Here is a 14050-nt window from a genome sequence, read left to right as displayed (position 1 = left end):
TGAAGAGTGCACATATATAGAATTACTAACCAGGGAAAATGGAATCAGGTGTGCGTAATGAGACAGTTCAGTGACGCCTAGAGGCCGGTGACGTAGATCTCCGGAACTGGTGCACAGAAAGAGCAGCAGTACCGGGGTAATCCGTGACAATGCCCATCTAATGAGAAGATTGAACAATGTGTGTAGTTTGCCCATATTTTTATTCTCGGTGTTTAACCAGCAGACTGCAGTGGAAGGAGAAGCAGGCCTGATATAGGCCAAACATAGCTAAAGTCGGTCATTAACTTTCCAAACGGGTAAAAACAAGACACTCAATGCTTACAGCATATAGTAAAATGTGATGTATTTTACCATTTTATTGTAGACATAAATCTCAAAGACAGCAGCATCTGAAAATGTTATAATTTCATGTCCAAGGTAAAAACTTTACAAAAATAAATACCTTTAAAAAAGATAGCTACAATAATAATAATATAGTATTATGGTCCTTCACTGAAGGTATATCATATTGCCTTTTTTGTTTTATGACATACAAAACTGGAATGAGAAATCAAACATATACATAGATATCTGACAAACAATAGAGCATTCTTCGCATTATGAATAATAACATTTTAAAACACAACTATGACATTATTACAAAGGAGTTGTTCTTTATGCAAATAGATCATATTTTACACATGTTTATAATGAATTTGGGTGTACTTCCAATTCTCTGTAGCCATAGAATTTCTTTAAAACACTACATAAAAAAGGTGCAGAACAGAGGAAAAGTCCCCTGTTACACTTTTGCCTCAGATCAGATTCCTGACCATTGTCTATGCTAAACAACATTTTACACAAAGAAAGTGTAAACTCAAACTAAAGTATTTTTTTAATGAACACTAAAATGTCTGGTTCATTCTTACTACTAACTATGCTGGTTGCTTTTTTGTTACAAAGTACATTCTTCTATTTAGTGTCTGTCAACGTCTAATCTCGGAAGCCCAGAACTAAAATCGTAATTGCGTCAGATTATGTTACGTAGTCTGTCCATGAGAGATTAGTTAATAGAAGACCTAATCACCTGTATGAGTTGAATGATAATGGGAGAATTAACATTTATCTGTAAGCATATCAGTACCACATATCATTAATCAATAAGATAGCAGATATTTTTTTTTTTTACAGGCAGTAACACAATCTCACATTTAGAAAAAAAAAAAAAAAAGAGCAAACCACAAATAAAGTAGGTATTTTACAAAGTTTTCCATATTGTGTACCTAAACAAATGCGTACACAAACCCCTTTTACTCTAAATAATAAGCACTAAGTAGTTGTCTTGCAATGGTAATGTCACATGTTATGGTACAAATAGTATGCCTTCAGACTAACTTTATTTGCCCAGGTCATTTATTGGCTCGGAGTCTCTGACTGTATAGTTCTGGGTTATATGCTGGAAAATTGAGGTATATTTAACCGCAATGGTGTTTGTCAGTAGGTTTTCTGCAAAGTAATAGCTTTTCGGAGAGAATAATAAGTTGCACACAGTACCTTTGTCTATTTTATCAAAACATGTACATCCTGAGGTAGATCTCTATTGGTTGAAATTTCTCTAGTGGTTGTAAAACAAAGTCACAGGCCAGTGCCCTGAACCTGTCCGGGTTAGTTAGTGCACTCTTCATTTCCTAACTAGGGTTTCCCTGCTTTTCTCTAAAGCACGGTCGGGTCGGAGTGGTTAAGGGTCCACTACACTACCCCTACCAAAGTTCTCTATCTCCATGGCTCCTCGCTAGCACATTTGGTAAACACACTCTCCCGACACTGGCGCGGGTTGCTTATTGGTGTCGCACTTCTCCGACTCGACAGTCTTGCCGGTGTAGTCTATACAGACAACACTGCGTCGGCGTTCCCCCTGGCCACAAGTTTGTGAACAGGATGACCAAGGCCCCATTTGCCAGATGGGGCACGGCAGATCAGCACAGGGTCTGATATCTGTGGGTTTCAGGTCCTTATCGCAGGTATTGGAATGGAAACCAGCGTTGTCTCTGCATTCGACGTTCCTTCGGGACCACCCAGAGCCGCAACTCTTGGAGCACTCTGACCATTCGCCCAAACGCCACTGGGGCACACCGAAAGCCTGGATCATATGCAACGAAGCCTTTCTCTCTTTGGATTTAGTGAAAGACACATCTTTGGGGATAAAGAATGTGTATTTGACCTTGGGTGGAGATGCCTCCCCAGCAGTGGCCAGCAACTGGATGGTGATGGCCTCCCTCAGTTGTCTGAAGCTCTGGATTCTCTCCAAGGTAGTGGACGAGCCACTGTACTTCAGCACAGCCCCGAGAACAGGGATATCCTGCTCCACCGTGGACACAGAGAAGTTACCATTCAGTATGTAGCCACCGCTCTCTCGCTTGACCGCCAGGTAGTTTCCATCGTGTTTGATGTTTCTATGGCTACGCTGTTTGATGTCAATATTGGTAGCCCCGACAGGAATGGTCACAATGTCGCTGTATCCGTAACTGAAAGAAAGAAGCTAAATGTTTCATTACAGCTGTAATCACATCAGCAGCACAAAAGACTATCAACCAATAATACTTTCTAAATATGCCTATTATTTAGTTTGGATCATAATAGCTATTAGGGTCATACATGCTTGTTACCAGAAATGTAATTAGAATATTTAGGTGTACTCACGTGGCTTTGTTGTATGAACCAGTGATCTTCCTGCAACTGAGGCCATTCCCACCACACAAGCCACACTTGTCAAGCCTCTTGTTGGAGCCGATCTCTTTGTCACAGCCTGCCTTGACACATTGGCCTTGTACACAGACAGACGTAGTGTCGGGGCCACATGTGGTGCCGTCGACAACCTATGGACCACAAATGCACAGTTGAAGTCTCAATTGACTAAACACTGTGATTCACCAAACAGTGAAGGCAAGCTGTAAAATTATTTATTTACAGTGGCTAACTTTCTACAGATGACTTTTAGTCAACATACCTTGGCTTCAAAGACTTTGAATTCACTGCTGCCTTTGGCCCGGCAGAAGAGTTTACACCTGTCCCGGGGCGACACACCAGCGTACTTTGGAATCCATTGCTTCATGTTCCCCAGAATGTCCAAATAGTTGAAGGTGTTGTACTTCTCACACTGCTCCTCTCTAAAACTCTTCGCTAATGTTGGAGAAAATGACAAAGCAAAAAAATAAATGATCCATCGAACTAATATCAAAGCAGAGACATTTATTGAAAAACCTAGGTTACAAACTTCACTATAGCTCACCACTATATAAAAAAGTGAAATGCTATAGTGCAAGTATGGCTTACCATCATTATCCTCACACGCCTGGGTGTTGCAAGACTGGTACTGAACTCTCTGGCCCTCGCAGTATTTGCCACCGTTCTGGGGCACGGGATCTGTGCACTCCCTGTAGGAGAACTCCACACCCCCCCCACATGTCCTGGAGCACTGTTGCCATGGCCCCCAAGCGCCCCAGCCACCATCCACAACCACCTGTGGTAAAGCCAAAACGTAACAGATCGAGTACTGAGTGCCATGATAACATGAGCCGTCCAACTCAACCACACTCTAGGCTGAGACATCAGCGTCTCTTGGCATGCCATGACTTGGGTAAATCTGTCCGTCAGTGTGGCACGCTTCTGCTGTCTACCACATTCCTGCCCTGTGTGTCACCACTTGCAGAACCCGTTGCGCCCTTGGCAATACTAAACTGTGTGTGTTCATGTGTGTGTTTTCACAAGCTTTTATTAGTGGGTGAGAAAAAAGTATATTTACTGACAGCATGTCAGTTTATAAATCCAATTTATTGACATGCTAAAGAGCTTGTACTCTCAAAAGTACGGTCTTCCTTACAACGCAGGAAGGAAATACTCTATCACAGATAAATTAATACACATACAGTAACTAACAAGGCATTCTGAGCCAGTGCTGGTATCAAAATGCAATACTACAAGACCAAATATGGGGGATTTTTTTTTCTCCCCCCTTTTCTGAGAAAAACTAGGGCTTACCTTTGGCTGTGTGACCTCGTGGGCTGCCATGCATGCACCGTGCAGACAGCTCTTGTTGGTGGCGCACGTGGTGCCATCTGCCCAGTGGAGGCTGCCGTTTCTGGTGGTGCAGTGGGGCTTGCCCTCCTCCCGGCACCACAGCTGGCTGCAGACGTCACTGTCAGTGGTGTTGGGGCAGTGCACAAACTCCTCCCCAAACATCTGCTGGCACTGGCGGTCGAGGCCGTATGTGGTGCCTGGAAGTACACTGGGTAACGGTAAGATGCTCTCCGGTGGATCCAAGAGGCAGTCGCCTGTGATTCAACACACAAGAGTTCTGTTTTAAAAAATCTGAAGGTTGTATAATGTGGAGATTTGACAGTGACAGAAGCTGACTTTGTTGGAGTCTTCTCACAGACACATTCTGAACAGTTGAAGCTTCTCAAACCCATGATTACCTAAACTCAGCAAGAAAAGAAACATCCTCTCACTGTCAACTGTGTTTATTTTCAGCAAACTTTACATGTGTAAATATTTTTATGAACAGAACAAGATTCAACAACTGAGACAAACTGAACAAGTACCAAAGATGTGTGACTAACAGAAATTTATTCATGCGTCCCTGAACAAAGGGAGGAGGGTCAAAATCAAAAGTAACAGTCTGTATCTGGTGTGGCCACCAGCTGCATTATGTACTGCAGTGCATCTCCTCCTTATGGACTGCACCAGATTTGCTGTGAGATGTTACCCCTCTCTTCCACATAGGCACCTGCAAGTTCCCGGACATTTCTGGGGGGAATGGCCCTAGCCCTCACCCTTCAATCCAACAGGTCCCATACGTGCTCAATGGGATTGAGATCCAGGCTCTTCACTGGCCATGGCAGAACACTGACATTCCAGTCTTGTAGGAAATCACGCACAGAACGAGCAGTATGGCTGGTGGCATTGTCATGCTGGAGAGTCATGTCAGGATGAGCCTGCAGGAAGGGTACCACATGAGGGAAGATGATGTCTTCCCTGTAACGCACAGTGTTGAGATTCCCTGCAATGACAATAAGCTCAGTCCGATGAAGCTGTGACACACCGCCCAAGACCATGATGGACCCTCCACATCCAAATCGATCTCGCTCCAGAGTACAGGCCTCAGTGTAATGCTCAATCATTCGACAAACGCGAATCCGACCATCACCCCTGGTGAGACAAAACCGTAACTCGTCAGTGAAGAGCACTTTTTGCCAGTCCTGTCTAGTCCAGCGACGATGGGTTTGTGCCCATAGGAGACATTGTTGCCAGTGAGGTCTGGTGAGGACCTGCCTTACTACAACAGGCCTACAAGCCCTCAGTTCAGCCTCTCTCAGCCTATTGCGGACAGTCTCAGCACTGATGGAGGGATTGTGCATTCCTGGTGTAACTCGGGCAGTTGTTGCCATCCTGTACCTGTCCCATAGGTGTGATGTTAGGATCTACCAATCCTGTGCAGGTGTTGTTACACATGGTCTGTCACTGCGAGGACGATCAGCTGTCTGTCCTGTCTCTGTAGTGCTGTCTTAGGCATCTCACAGTACAGACATTGCAATTTATTGCCCTGGCCACATCTTCAGTCCTCATGTCTCCTGCAGCATGCCTAAAGCACGTTCACACAGATGAGCAGGGACCCTGGGCATCTTTCTTTTGGTGTTTTTCAGAGTCAGTAGAAAGGCCTCTTTAGTGTCCTAAGTGTTCATAACTGTGACCTTAATTGCCTACGCTGTTAGTGTCTTAACGACCGTTCCACAGGTGCATGTTCATTAATTGTTTATGGTTCATTGAACAAGCATGGGAAACAGTGTTTAAACCCTTTACAATGAAGATCTGTGAAGTCATTTGGATTTTTACAAATTATCTTTGAAAGACAGGGTCCTGAAAAAGGGACATTTCTTTTTTTTCTGAGTTTATTTGTAGAAATGTTCAATGAGCTTTAGTGTGATGTGTTCTTGACCCAGTGATCAGACCACATTCTTAGCCACATACGCTCTCTTTGGAATCACTGACTAACTGATAAAGAACATTTGCTTGTAACAGCTGTTACTTTTGGCTAGTGAGAAACAAAACCTTCTCTGTATGTATGACTCAGAGGAAAGGAAGGGCTTGAGTAAATGTTACAAAAAAAATAATAAATCAAATAAACACATTGCCATTCACTCCCAATTTCAAGTAGTAACCACAAACAACCTGGCAGCCAATCTCTAATTTCCTTATGACGTCTCCAATGTACAGTGCATTCAGTATTCCGACCCCTTGACTTTTCACATTTTGTTACGTTACAGCCTTATTCTAAAATTGATTAAAATTGCTGTTTTTCCTTCTCAAATCTATGCACAGTACCCCATAATGACAAAGCAAAAACTGATTTTTTGACATTTCTAAAAAGGCCATACCATAAAGACCTGATTTAGTGGAGTGCTGCAGAGATGGTTGTCCTTCTGGAAGGTTCTCCCATATCCACAGAGGAACTCTATAGCTCTGTCAGAGTGTCACCTCCCTGACCAAGGCCCTTCTCCCGCGATTGCTCAGTTTGGCCAGGCAGCCAGCTCTAGGAAGAGTCTTGGTGGTTCCAAACTTCTTCCATTTAAGAATGATGGAGGCCAGTGTTCTTGGGGAACTTCAATTCTGCAGAAATGTTTTGGTACCCTTCCCCAGATCTGTGCCTCGACAAAATCCTGTCTCGGAGCTCTACGGACAATTCCTTCAACCTCATGGTTTGGTTTTTGCTCGGACTTGCACTGTCAACTGTGGGACCTTATATAGACAGGTGTGCCTTTTCAAATCATGTCTAATCAATTGAATTTACCACAGGTGGACTCCAAGATGTAGAAACATCAAGGATGATCAATGGAAACAGGATGCACCTGAGCTCAATTTCGAGTCTCAAAGCAAAGGGTCTGAATACTTATGTAAATGTTGTGTTTTATGTAAATTGTATATTTCATAACTTTGCAAACATTTCTAAATACCTGTTTTCGTTTTGTCATTATGGGGTATTATGTGTAGATTTATGAAGATTTTTTTGAATAAGGCTGTAACGTAACAAAATGTGGAAAAATCAAGGGGTCTGAATACTTTCCGAATGCACCGTATCTCCATATTGAGATTTTTTTGCAAATGCAGAGAGTCTTTTGCATATAAGCAAACCTGAGGTGAGAAATTAGGTAACATTGTGAACACTTGTGAAGCCCGCAGGTATAATGCTTTTAAACTTGTTATAAGCCTACTGGAAGAGTATTTTCAGTGGCCATATTTAGTTTAATTGGGTAGATATTGTAAAAGAAAATAGAGAAGTGAAAACTGGGACCTCATACGAGTGGTTTAACCTAGACGGCTCTAGTAAAAACAGAAGGCTCTAGTATAAAAAACAAATATTTAAATAATATATACATTTTTAATTCGTTCTTTAAAATGTATATCAGATTTCATTCACGTCCAGTCTTCTGACGTCACTTCCTCCTAGGAAGTGTTACCAAATAAGTTTTATTTGCCTACATCAGAGTTGTCAGTGTTGTTTGTCAGCATGACATACCGTGTCCGTTGTCAAAGAACTCTGTGACGTAGAGAGCGCTGCAAGGGGACCAGGGGAAAGTCTTGTTGAGGTGAACGAACAGAGGGGCCATCATGTGATGGCCGCCTAGATTCCCAAACATCCTCTCGCAATTCTTGGAGTCGTCGTGAGGCATACTCAGCACATGGCCTAAAGGAGAACAATACTGTATCAGTATTCAGTACCGATCATGGGACGAAAGAGGCACCCTGAAAACCCATTCAAATTAAATTTGAACTATTTAAGGTATGCTATGGAAGTAAAGTTACTAATAGTTTAGATCTACATTAGGCTTGGGGGTTGACTATCTTATCAAGTTCTTATCTCCTTAAACCACACAATTATTAGTTGTAGGCTAAAACTTTTGCATAATCTTTCGGCTCATGGGTGTGCCCCTTTCTGTCCAAATTACGTTATTTGTAGACAATATTTCTGTGCATATAGAGGAACATTTTTGACAAGAGGCAAAATGTATGTAGACCTATAGTATCTTTATATATGGTCGCTATAGAAGTTTGAGAAAGTCTAATTGTTTAATGCCCAAGTCATACCAAGTTCATGGGCAGCAGTGAAGGCTGCTTGAAGTCCATTGTCCTCAATGACAGAGCAACTCCTTTTTGGATCGCACATGGTTCCCACATCAGCAACTCCTAGGGTGTCACAACTCTGATGTCCACAAATATCCTGGAAGACAGACAGCAGCAGTTTCAAACAGTGAATCTTTAGACAGCATTTGTATTTGTCCCTGGTTGTTTTTTCTCTCCCCTTTTCCATTATAAAATTAAGCAAATAAATATTCCTGGCAGACAGAAGCAGATATATGATGTGGGGAAAGTAAAGGTGTGGTATCAGAGATATACACTGCTCAAAAAAATAAAGGGAACACTAAAATAACACATCCTAGATCTGAATGAATGAAATATTCTTATTAAATACTTTTTTCTTTACATAGTTGAATGTGCTGACAACAAAATCACAAAAATGATCAATGGAAATCAAATGTATCAACCCATGAAGGTCTGGATTTGGAGTCACACTCAAAATTAAAGTGGAAAACCACACTTCAGTCTGATCCAACTTTGATGTAACGTCCTTAAAACAAGTCAAAATGAGGCTCAGTAGTGTGTGTGGCCTCCACGTGCCTGTATGACCTCCCTACAACGCCTGGGCATGCTCCTGATGAGGTGGCGGACGGTCTCCTGAGGGATCTCCTCCCAGACCTGGACTAAAGCATCTGCCAACTCCTGGACAGTCTGTGGTGCAACGTGGAGTTGGTGGATGGAGCGAGACATGATGTCCCAGATGTGCTCAATTGGATTCAGGTCTGGGGAACGGGCAGGCCAGTCCATAGCATCAATGCCTTCCTCTTGCAGGAACTGCTGACACACTCCAGCCACATGAGGTATAGCATTGTCTTGCATTAGGGGGGACCCAGGGCCAACCGCACCAGCATATGGTCTCACAAGGGGTCTGAGGATCTCATCTCGGTACCTAATGGCAGTCAGGCTACCTCTGGCGAGCACATGGAGGGCTGTGCGGCCCCCCAAAGAAATGCCACCCCACACCATGACTGACCCACCGCCAAACCGGTCATGCTGGAGGATGTTGCAGGCAGCAGAACATTCTCCACGGCGTCTCCAGACTCTGTCACATGTGCTAAGTGTGAACCTGCTTTCATCTGTGAAGAGCACAGGGCGCCAGTGGCGAATTTGCCAATCTTGGTGTTCTCTGGCAAATGCCAAACGTCCTGCACGGTGTTGGGCTGTAAGCACAACCCCCACCTGTGGACGTCGGGCCCTCCTACCACCATGGAGTCTGCTAAACGGTCAGAAACAGACACATGCACATTTGTGGCCTGCTGGAGGTCATTTTGCAGGGCTCTGGCAGTGCTCCTCCTGCTTCTCCTTGCACAAAGGTGGAGGTAGCGGTCCTGCTGCTGGGTTGTTGCCCTCCTACGGCCTCCTCCACATCTCCTGGTAGCGCCTCCATGCTCTGGACACTACGCTGACAGACACAGCAAACCCTCTTGCCACAGCTCGCATTGATGTTCCATCCTGGATGAGCTGCACTACCTGAGCCACTTGTGTGGGTTGTAGACTCCGCTACCACTAGAGTAAAAGCACCGCCAGCATTCAAAAGTGACCAAAATATCAGCCAGGAAGCATAGGAACTGAGAAGTGGCCTGGTCACCCCCTGCAGAACCACTCCTTTATTGGGGGTGTCTTGCTAAATGCCTATAATTTCCACCTGTTGTCTATTCCATTTGCACAACAGCATGTGAAATGTATTGTCAATCAGTGTTGCTTCCTAAGTGGACAGTTTGATTTCACAGAAGTGTGATTGACTTGGAGTTACATTGTGTTGTTTAAGTGTTCCCTTTATTTTTTTGAGCAGTGTATTTCAACAACATGCCTTTCCCTTCACATGTCAGGATGGCTCTCTGTAACTGAGATACATGTTTCCTGGGGAATATGACCCAAACCACAAGACACAACCATACATGATTCAAAGGACATCTGGACTTTGAGCGACATGCTGAATTCAACTCAGCATGTGTACACCTTGTTTTGTAGAAGCATCACTCACTGGAGACCGCATGTACAAACTACTTCCAATTTAGGTCTCGAGTTTTTGGTTTATCTTATGACAAGACATGTGGCACACATTCTTTGGCAGGTCAAATTCAGGGCAGCAACATCACACCCATACTCTGGCCATTTTAAGGATGTCATCGTCACTCAAGGCTGATTTGTAACCATTCTAAAAATAGCTCATAGGAGAGCCTTCAGCCCTATATGTTTCAAAGCTCATTCGATCTGATTCATTGACACAGGCAATTGTGTTTCATTAGAGATCACATAATAAAATATGACATTATTTCATTAACTCTCCAAACCATATGGTAAGATGGTTATGGAATAAGTGGTTGGGTAAAAACCTGTGACATTGATCCAGGCAGTGCTCACCTCTCGGGTAAAAAGCAGAGCAGTGTCGTAGTGCTCAGGATGCCTCTGGCTGGCCGGGTTGAACTGTTGTTGCCAGGCACAGAAATTACGCAGAGCGACTCCCCCGTTATTGGAGAGTGACGGTCCAACCTCCTCGTCTTCCACCACCACCATTTTCACCACCACCATGTGAACAGGGTTCTTGATACTGGGATGTTTGTAAAGCTGGGCTGCCACAGAGACCAAGGTCAGGATATAGTGCTGGATCAAGGGAGGACAACAGGCAGTTAGATATTAGAGAGGATTACAAGGCAACACTGTTGGTGATGATTTAAGCTAAAATCCTAAACCTAAGTGAGTGAAATAACAGCGAGACTGGAATTAAACACACAGTACCAGTCAAATGTTTGGACACACCTACTCATTCCAGGTTCTTTATTTTTACTATTATTTTACAATGTAGAAAATAGTAAAAAATTAAGAAAAACCCTTGAATGAGTAGGTGTCCAAACTTTTGATTGGTACTGTATACAAAAAAAGGAAGTATCCTTAAAAATGTCAAATGCTCTTTATCATTTACATGACCCCAACATTGTTTAAATGGTGATGCTCACAGCTAAGTCATAAAGAATGCGGAACGAAATTACTGCCAAAGCATGATTCTCCTGCCTGACTTCATCAGATGTTTCCCAATCCCATCATTAATCTATATGAACTCATATTTTTTTTAAATGATCTCATTACTCCAACTTAGTTTACACCATGCATATCAGATAAATAGCAAGTGTGGAGAGCCTAGTCTTGCATAACAGAGCAGAAACATTGTTTCTGCATCCAAAATATAGCCTAGCATTATTTCAATTGAAACAGAAATGAGTTTTTCTTCTTTAAAGCATTTGATTGTGGGTGTTTCCGCATTGGGAGTTGGATTGATTTTAAACCTTGAACTAGCCTGTTAAGAAAACTTCCCACTGGGTACAGATGTCGTTTCAACGTCTAGTTTTGATTTACATTTCGTTGAGTTGTCAACTGACAGTGAATTAAACGTGAAATCAACAGCAAATGTCACCATGTCATTGGATTTAGATTAAAAGTAGGGCGGAAAAAAATAGGAAAGGCCCTTGCATTGACTGTGTTAATTCACTCAGTTTTCCCACGTTAATTCAGTCATCACATAGATTTTTTTTGGGGGGGGGGGTTAAATTAAATTAAATTATGTGGAAGCAACTTTGATTCAACCAGTTTTTGTGTGCAAGAAAGTGTCATTGCAATTATAATGTAGTAAATTATCAATATAGAATTGAGACAGTATGGCACTTTCATTTTTGTTAAATGCAATCAAATGAGTGAATCAGCATGGGCTATATTACTCGAATATATCCTACCTTTATCTCATCTCCATAGAAATGTGTCATCGACGTGTCTGCAACCACCAGCGTCTCAATAAATCGTGGTGCTGATACAAAGCGTTTCCCTCGTAATTGTCTCTCAGGATCTTTTTTCTCATGCAGAAAACGTTCGTTGTCTGCATTTACATTACTCTCCTCCCTCAGTTGATCAAAGACAGTTTTAGTGTGATTTGGTGCTTCTGTGGGCGTCCTTCTTTTGATAAAATGTAACTGTTCAGTGGACCTCTCCCTCTTCCCTGAGCCGAGCACTTTGGGCTCAATTAAATACTCATCCCCGTCTGTAACAAACGATCCAAGGATGCCATAACAGATACTGACCGCAACAACAGAATCTTGGTTGGAGTCCACAGTCCCCGAGTAAAAACAGCTTCTCAAATCTCTTTCTATCTGCTCAGTCTTGTTTATCAAGTTGTGAAAGTCAGTTTCAGTTTCAGAGTGTCTCCCCTGGGCACCTGAGGCGCTGCGTAAAGCGTGGATATCTTTAGCTTTGATGCGTTGAATTGTCAGTGTAGGAGATAAGAAACTGTTATCCGGGCTTAAATTCAAAGTGAAATCGCGGCCAAAGGCACTGAGTCTAAACCTCGGCTGTTCTTCACTTCGTTTCCAAAAACGACCGCCGCTTCTTCCATTTATCCGAACAGGTACAATTTCCTCGGATTCAAACAATTTCGAAAGTGATTTGTCTATAACGCACAGAACTAGTAAAACGAAACACCGTTTTGAACACATCTTCTGCAACGTAAATTGCACTCAAAAAGCTATTAAAACAAAGACAAGCTTTCAACCGAAATTCCGGACCAAGCCCATACGCAGCTGGACTCGTCAATTGATAGTGTCGGTAGAAAATCTTTAGTCACTGCTATTTTTAGTCTTGGCGACCTCTTAACTAAAATATTTTTTCATCAATATAATGTAACAAAAATCCAATGTTGTATAGTCAGTCTGTGTCGAGAATGTCTGTTATTTTTAGTTTAATTGTGTGATCTTCATTGCTATTATAGCGGAGCTAAAATACTGTTCTACCACTCGGCAGCACCACTGAATACTAGGAGTAGCAGCGGTATTTATACTTTCTTGTCTTCCCTGGACAGAAGAGGATTGTTTTTTATATCACTCGTTGCCTCAAATTCTCCTCCCACTCGTACCTCATGAGAAACTCTTGGAATCAACGGATCCAATGAGAATAGACCAACCCCCCCCCCGTCTGAAATAGCTGCAGTTCGACAACCCTGCAACTAATATTAACTCGGCATAGGCCTGCAGCACATGACGCTTCAACCTGGACACCCATACTATAATTTAAGGGCTCGGTCAGTTATTTCTGAACTTTGAGTGACTGCCAGTGCAGTGACCCCCAAGTGACTCCCATATGTAGGCCATAGCATATCCATCACGACCATCGTCCTCATCAGTCGAATAAACCAATGATAAAGGGATATCATGGAATACATTAGATAATTATCTTTAAGAGATAGTCAAAACTGTAATATAACGTAACAAATGAACGCTGATATTACGTTGGGCTCATAAGCTTCGAGGTGGCATTGGCAAAGAGACATGTTAGCGCTACATAAAAAATAGGTTATTTTAGGTAAGGTTATGAGGAAGCATTTCAACCACAAGGTGGTAGTATTTGATTACTAAATAATGACATGCCTTTTACGCGAGGGAATGACCAGAGATGCGCACTCTACTGCAGGCGCAACAGGTGTCGCTCTTTTTTAAGCTATAGCCTATGTACTGCACACTGGAACAGGTTAGAGCAACATAAGTGATTTTTGTTGGAAATATTATTTGACTATTTCTCAATCAATCTTGGGTGTACTTGCATTACGCATGGAGTTTGAACTGTTAGGTCATTAAGCCTAGTTACCCTGTACGATAATTAGATTGTAAAAGATTATAGTTTAATTAATCGATTAGTTATGCCAGATTAAGTCATATTAGTTTCACCTGAATCTATAACTCACACTGTACAATTGGTCTGAACAATGTTTTTTAACCAAAACTGTACTTTTGTGGTAGGTGATGAGTGTTCAACCTATCGCGTCAGAGACGCACTTTTGGTTCCGATAGTGGGACGAGACAGTTCAGCTCTTGCCACATGTGATAATAATATTTAGAGC

General features: G+C 42.5%; 1 protein-coding gene across 1 annotated transcript; it reads right to left on the bottom strand.

Moving 5' to 3' along the window:
• Nucleotides 1–318: 318 nt before the first annotated feature.
• Nucleotides 319–13011, bottom strand: LOC110507162 (A disintegrin and metalloproteinase with thrombospondin motifs 8). Its single transcript, XM_021587037.3, has 9 exons — nt 11901–13011; nt 10537–10776; nt 8122–8254; nt 7553–7720; nt 4018–4310; nt 3313–3499; nt 2987–3159; nt 2680–2855; nt 319–2504 (listed from the first exon to the last, which is right to left on the bottom strand). The coding sequence occupies exons 1-9, from the start codon at nt 12651–12653 to the stop codon at nt 1772–1774; spliced, it is 2856 nt and encodes a 951-aa protein (XP_021442712.3). The 5' UTR covers nt 12654–13011; the 3' UTR covers nt 319–1771.
• Between the last annotated feature and the right edge of the window lie 1039 nt (nt 13012–14050).

The sequence above is a fragment of the Oncorhynchus mykiss genome, chromosome 27 (genome assembly GCF_057628025.1).
Source record: "Oncorhynchus mykiss isolate SJ-2025 chromosome 27, ASM5762802v1, whole genome shotgun sequence".
NCBI lineage: Eukaryota > Metazoa > Chordata > Actinopteri > Salmoniformes > Salmonidae > Oncorhynchus > Oncorhynchus mykiss.
Note: the sequence above shows the minus strand (reverse complement) of the source record. Positions and strands in the feature narration are given on the sequence as shown.

Bases quoted from the DNA above. Each gene is read 5' to 3' on its own strand.
- LOC110507162 (XM_021587037.3), bottom strand. From the start codon at position 12,653: ATGTGTTCAAAACGGTGTTTCGTTTTACTAGTTCTGTGCGTTATAGAC. The intron at 8,255-10,536 runs GTGAGCACTGCC...TCTGTCTTCCAG, and splicing joins CTCTGCTTTTTACCCGAGAG to GATATTTGTGGACATCAGAG. The intron at 2,505-2,679 runs GTGAGTACACCT...TCTTTCTTTCAG, and splicing joins GGTTCATACAACAAAGCCAC to TTACGGATACAGCGACATTG.